General features: G+C 63.5%; 3 protein-coding genes across 3 annotated transcripts; 1 reads left to right on the top strand and 2 right to left on the bottom strand.

Annotated features, from left to right (window-relative positions):
• Positions 1 to 137: 137 nt before the first annotated feature.
• Positions 138 to 486, bottom strand: MNEG_12857 (hypothetical protein; the record flags this gene model as incomplete). Its single annotated transcript, XM_014038673.1, has 1 exon — positions 138 to 486. A coding segment is annotated over one exon (349 nt), but the record flags the coding sequence as incomplete, so codon positions are not given.
• A 1,048-nt stretch (positions 487 to 1,534) lies between these two features.
• Positions 1,535 to 4,431, bottom strand: MNEG_12856 (40S ribosomal protein S26; the record flags this gene model as incomplete). Its single annotated transcript, XM_014038672.1, has 5 exons — positions 1,535 to 1,583; positions 1,763 to 1,880; positions 2,675 to 2,804; positions 3,557 to 3,957; positions 4,347 to 4,431. The coding sequence occupies 5 exons, from the start codon at positions 4,429 to 4,431 to the stop codon at positions 1,535 to 1,537; spliced, it is 783 nt and encodes a 260-aa protein (XP_013894126.1).
• Positions 4,432 to 4,921: 490 nt separating this feature from the next.
• MNEG_12855 (hypothetical protein) lies at positions 4,922 to 5,977 on the top strand (the record flags this gene model as incomplete). Its single annotated transcript, XM_014038671.1, has 4 exons — positions 4,922 to 5,011; positions 5,188 to 5,265; positions 5,528 to 5,656; positions 5,810 to 5,977. 4 exons carry the CDS (start codon positions 4,922 to 4,924, stop codon positions 5,975 to 5,977), a joined length of 465 nt encoding a protein of 154 aa, XP_013894125.1.
• Between the last annotated feature and the right edge of the window lie 333 nt (positions 5,978 to 6,310).

Raw genomic sequence — 6,310 nt, 5'->3', positions numbered from 1 at the left:
GGTTTGAGGAGTGTAAGGGGGGGAGGGGAACAGAAGGGCCTGCGTGGAGGGGCGCAGTTGCGAAGACGCGCGGCCGGCGTCCGCGGTGTGAGCCGCCGGGCGGCGCCGCGAGGGAAGGGTGACCGCGCGTCGCTCACCGACCCAGTTCCAGTCCGAGTGCAGCAAGTGCTTGTGGACGACCCACTCCTGCAGCAGCCAGAACCCCGCCAGGAACGCGACCACCGCCGCGTCGGCCAGGCCGGCCGGCTGCTGCAGGCGCAGGGCAAGCAGGGCGGCCAGCACCGCCGCGGGGAACTGGAAGGACGGGTGCTTCGCAAACACTGTGACGACCTCGGAAAGGGTGCTGGGGGTCCAGTCCTCCTCCACGCGCCGCCGGGGCGCCGAGGCGGGCGCGGCAGGGCTGATGCTGTCGGCGGCGCCGCCGCTGCCTGCGTGTGGTGCTGCTACTGTCGCCGTCGTCGCGTCGCGCGCGCTCCGGAGGGCCATTGGCCGCGCGCGCTTGCTGTACACACTGCTAGGTGTTATTTGCCAACGATTGCAGCTCCCAGCCGCATGTTGGTGCAGCATATCAAGGCATAAGCCGAGGCTCGTGCTCCTGACGCAGGCCGGTCGTGCGGCGCGGGGGACTCGGGCGGCCCTGCTGCTTTATCCAAGTCACAGGACGACGCAACCAAATAATCAGTCTTGATGGGCTCTTTTGCACTCTGGCATCAGCAGGATCCAGAATCGCTTTGTTGGTCACTGCGCCTATTCGCGTTCCTATAACCCTAGAGGCCCGCGGGCCCTTGGACTGAGGCGGTATGCTTGAAATCGTCTCCCGTGGTTGTGGGTCCAGAGCATCGGTGTACCATTCACTGCCACGGTCTGCTCGACCTGCAGGCGCACACTGCGGTGCCACGCTCTCACTGGAAGCACCACAACAGGTACGAGAACCGTATATGCTTCACTAGCACATGCGGACTCAATTTCACGAGGTGCCGAGGTTGGTTGAAGTCCGATATAATTGTTTGCACCGTGCATGCATACGCAGCAGCACCACTGTACCAGCTAGCATCTGCCAATGGTGTTGCACCCCCTTGCCGCTTGCCCTTGTCACCAAGGGTTGGCACAAGCGACATCCCATACAGCTCATCGCGAGCGCCACAATTCCAAGTTACCACAATGCGCCAAAGCGTAAAGTGCTGGCACGCTGGGCTCAGGAGGTAGGTTATGAGAATCACGTTGGGACCTGGATGCCTGGCCAGACCTCTTCGTCAGGGAAAAAACTTCTGCCCGCTCGCATTTCAGGCGCGCCATAACCAGGGGTCTGCCCTTGATTGTGTCAAGTGATTGAGTCGCACTACTGGTTTGTAAGCGTGCCGCTTCCAAGCAAGACGGCATATCCTGGGAGCATGGTTCCTGGTCAACTGACCTTTCTGTCGCTCGACGCCACGGCCGCTGCAGCGCCCTGCCGGTAGACACCCAAACGAGAAACGACCAGGCACAAGGTTCGCGTTTTACAGCGCCTAAATCTAGACCCCATGGCAAGGCGCTTTTACGCCTTGGGGGCGCCGGGCTTCTCGCCCTCGCGAGGGCCCCTGAACCTGTGGTGCAAGGAGTTGATCACGGATGAACAAGGGGAGGATGAGGCCACAGATGCTCTTGTAAAAGCGTCAGCGATGCGCATCGACATAACACCACCGCGCTGACGGCAAGCCAGTGGTGGGGGGGCGCAAAACCCGTCGTCCCCATTTTGCTAATGCGCATGGCCGGGCCTTCGCACCTCTTCGGGGGCTCGCGGTTGCGGCGGTCCTTCCGGCTGCGCACGCGCACCACCTTGGAGTGGATGGCGGCGCCGACGCAGTAGTAGACCTTGCGGTAGATCTTGGGCAGGACGTAGCCTGCGGTGGAAAGAGGCAGGGCGTCAAGTGGTGCAACAAAGGGGATTTGAATCATGACAGCGGGCCGCGCAAAAAAGGCTGCTGCGGGTATTATTTCTGCTGGTGCTGCTGCCGCCAGGCTGGTGGTGCTGCTGCTTTCAGCTGCTGCTGCAGCTGCTGCTGCTGTCAGCTGCTGCTGATGCCAGCTGGTGCTGCTATCAGTGCTGCTGCTGCTATCAGTGCTGCTGCTGCTGCTATCAGTGCTGCTGCTGCTGTATCAGTGCTGCTGCTGCGGCTGCTATCTGCTGCGGCTGCTATCAGCTGCTGCTGCTGCTTTTAGCTGCTGCTGCTATCAGCTGCTGCTGCTGCTGCTTTTAGCTGCTGCTGCTGCATTTTGTGACGGAAATCGTGGTCTGACATTGTCGCGCCGCACGTGGACGTCCAGGTTGTCCTCGGCAGGCGAGCTGAGCTCCTATGGCGCGCTGCTTGTGTGTAGCAAGGCAGGCTACTTCGCCGCTGACTGAATACGTACGCATAAAAATGCATCAGGCCATGTTGCAAAAATCAAGGGAAAACACAAATGCTGATGCTGTGCTGCTGCTGTCCCTGGCGATGCTACTCGAGCCGCGCTGTTGCCCTGCAGGTGAAACCACGCTGCGCTGCTTGTTGCAACTGTCCACTCATGCGCTGCTGCTTGCCCCTGCTGGTGCCACCAAACAGCGCATCGCTGTGCAGCAGCACTAGCAGCTCGAGCTGTCGCCACTGCAGCCGGCGGCGGCCCAAGCCATCGCGTGCCCTCGCATAGCCAAGCGCACCATCGAAGACGGAGGCCTCCTGGATGTCGCGAATGGCGCTCGCGTCCACGATGTTCCGCACCACGAAGCGCTTGATGGCCTTGTCCTTAGGCACCATCACGCCTGAAGCCTCGCAGCGCACGCGCTTCACCTGTATGCCGTTGCAAGTTTTGCACGGTTCAGCACGCTGCCTAGCCGGCCGCAAACCCAGGGCGGGTGATCGGCTGCTCCGCGCTCCAGGTCGCTCTGGGTCCGCAACGACCACCCTGGAGAAACGATTACTATAAGTGCATGCTTACATGGCCACGGCCGTGCTTGTTGCGCCCTCCGTTGCGCCTCTTCTTCGTCATGGCTGCTGCTCAGCCACTGAGCTGGAGGGCTGCCGGGCTCAATACCGGCTTCAAAGAGGTGCTTCCCGACGAAAGGACCGCGGTGTACATGCGCGAGCAACAAGACTGTGGCTGGTGCCCCGGAAGTAGAGGGGTCAAAGCTGTGCCAGCAGGTTTTTCAATGGCAATGAGCCATCCCAAGGGTCATGAGACTATGAAAAGTTATTTTTGTGCTGGTTTTGACACAAAGCCCTTGAACCCGTGCTTTCCCTGCACTGATACGCCATGTCGACCTTGCAGCCGTGCCTGCGTGCCTGCTGACCCACAGCAAGACCATGAGTCGATGGGAGCGGGTGCACATTTTTGCCTCGCCTGCGCACCTCCACCTCACACTCGCAAGAACAACATGTGCGTCATTGTTACAATACAGCATTGACGAGGTGCGCTTCTTTCAGGTGAGTCATGCACACAAATGGCGGCCTCCTCAAGCGCCCGCGACAGCGCCCAGCACGGGCAGCTGCCCCAGACGGGGGTACCGCCGCTCACGCCGCGGCCGCACCATAGCCGGCCTCACCAGCTTGGCGGGTTCGTACTTTCGCCCCTCCGGCCGCGGCGCCTCCTGCACGATCACTGTCAGGTGGGTGCGCCGCCGCTGGCGGACGCTGCTGTATCCGCGCCCGGCGAACCACAACTTCTTGAACGGCTTCGCGCGTCCCGTCCATATGCGCTCCACGATCAGGCGTTTGGGGTCGGCGCCCTGCACGATCGCATTGTTGCGCGCGTTGGCGACTGCGTTGTGCACCTCGATGGCCGCCTTCTTGGGGCACGCCGCCAGCTGCGCGAGCGCGTCGTCGACGTTGCGTCGGCGCGCGAGGGGCATCACGAAGTCGAGCTTTTTCCATCCCATGCGCAGCGCCTTGCGGTTGCACACGCCCGTGGCGCTCTGAGGCTGCGGCTGCTTCTTTGACGCCGAAGCTGGCGGCGCCGGCCCCGGGGGCGGCGGTTGCGCAGCGCCGGCCGGCGTGGCCTGGGTGGTCAGTGGCCGCCACTGATTGTGGTGGTGCGGAAGCTGCTGCCACTGCTGCTGCCCCTGCTCCCGATGCTGCGACGTGCAGGTGGTGCTGACGAAGCAAGCCGTTTGGATGGCGCCTGGGCCCCATGGCATACTTGCCTGCTGGTGGGAGGTGTGGGCAAGATGAGGGGGCATGGGTGCTGCGCAACCAGTGCGGTCCCCCTGGGTTGACAAGCGGTTTGAACAAGCATTGCACACTGCCACCCCTGCCTCTAAACCATAACAATCCAGCTGCAGCTGGGTAAGGACGTTCATCACTTCACAACGCAAACCGGCCCGGCACCCGACGCACCAGCACTGCGGGCATCGCAGCGCTGCGTCTGCTGTGCCGCCGATTGCAGCTCAGGAAGCTGCAGCTGCTTGCCGCCCCCGCCCATGTTCCTGCAAGTAAAACCGTTGTGATGTAGGCTAAGCATGCAGCATGTGGGGTCACATCGCAAAGCGACCAGGCCCACAAAGAGGCAGTGCACACGCACTCGCCTGCTTGCGCACCTAGTGCTGCAGAGTTGCCACTTGCCACCCAGCGGCCCGCGCGCCACAGCAGCGACGCCACTGGGGCTCCTGACATTCTGCTGTTCGTCTACAGAGACGGATGAGGCGGGTGATTTTTCCCCTGTCGGAGGTGAGGCACTTGGTCGATCTGGTTCTCAATACTGTGACGATTTGATGAATGTGCAGCTGCTGGTGTTGACGTTACAGATACGAGAATAAAGAATAGGCGTACTTACGATGAGGACCCTAGGTGTTCTGTTGTGATCTTGCTCAGAGGACAAGGGATGTTGGATGCACACCGCAGAAGGACGTCGCGGATCTGAGTGAACACGTGGGCTAGGCTTATTCAGATCCAGACCACCACCTGCGGGCGCCATGGCGGCCACAGACGCGGTGAAGCTCGCGTCAGCGGAGGCGCTGCGCCTGGAGACTGGCGGGCGTGTGGACTGCACAACCGTGCTGACGGTGAGCCCCCTAGCCAGGCGCGTGATGGATGCTGATGAAAATTGTGACTTGATATCAATGAGCTTCCGGCCGCCTCTCGTCCGTCTCCACGTGGCATGGTGGGTTCAGAAAGCAATTGGGGGGGGGGATGAGCAAGCATCCCCACTGCTGCGCCGGTGCCTTGCAAACGCGCGCAGGCCGACATCTCCAGCCTGCCGCGCGGCACGCACGTGCGCTGCCTCGCGTTTCACCCACAGCGGCCGCTTCTTGCAGTGGTGGGTGACGAGCGCCCGGCTGCCTGCCGATCCTGTAGCCCATGCCTGGCCTTTTGCCCCTGCCGGTTGTCTGGTGCCACCCGTCCACCCTTAACATGCGTCATGGGGCAAGGGTGGAGCCAGGAGCGGCAGCTGCAAACAGCAGCAGAATCCATGACTGGCAGCATGGACAGGCCAACCGTGGTGGCAGGCACTGCAGGGGCCACGCGCGGTGGCGGGGCGATGTTCCCCTGCGCTCTCGCCGCGCCCGCCAACACCGCAGGGCGTGGCGACCTGCGTCGGCGGCTACGACCTGCTGACTGGGTGCCGCATGGGCCGCGTGGACGTGCGCACGCCAGCAGTCGGGATGGTCTTCAGCCAGGACGGCTCCTTGCTGGTGGTCGCGACGCAGGTGGGGCGGCCGCTGCGTTGCCGCAATGTTTGGGGGCGCCCAACGCGCTGCAGCGCCATGCGTCGCGCTGCGGGCGGCATGGACGGATGCTTGGCCGGCGCGGCGGCTTGGGGCAAAGCCCGCTGACCGCGCGCGTCGCGTTGGCGCCCGCAGGAGTGGCACCTGGTGGGGATCAACACCGCCAGCTGGCGCAGCCGCGTGCTGGCGCCGTACCGCGCGCCGCGCTCGGCCCCCCTGGAGGGCATCATGATGGCCGTCACCTCGGTGAGGCTCCGGGGACCCCAGACCCCTGCGCGCACGTTGGCTGGGAATGAGGATTAGGATGTTACATTGTCCCGCGGTCGCCCGCTCCTGGAGCCATCCAGGCGCATGGGATTGACTTTGCAGCATACGATTTTTCAGCTGAGGTACAGGGCGATGGGCGGGCCGCGGCCGGGCGGCGCAGGGCTGCCGCCCGTCCACTGCAATAGGGGGGGTCCGGCGCGAGCGTCGCGCCCTCCGCCCTCGGAGCCCGGCTCGGCGGTCGTGCAGCCGCACCAGCCAGGCACCGCGGCCCCACGCCGCCCCCGCGCTCCCGTCCTCCTTCCTCCCTCCCTCATGAACACCCGTCCTGCGCCCACCACGCCGCCTCCCCATCCCATCCCCTCCTTACCC

Source organism: Monoraphidium neglectum (genome assembly GCF_000611645.1).
Source record: "Monoraphidium neglectum strain SAG 48.87 unplaced genomic scaffold scaffold03475, whole genome shotgun sequence".
NCBI classification, from domain to species: domain Eukaryota; kingdom Viridiplantae; phylum Chlorophyta; class Chlorophyceae; order Sphaeropleales; family Selenastraceae; genus Monoraphidium; species Monoraphidium neglectum.
This window is presented reverse-complemented; position numbering and strand designations above follow the sequence as displayed.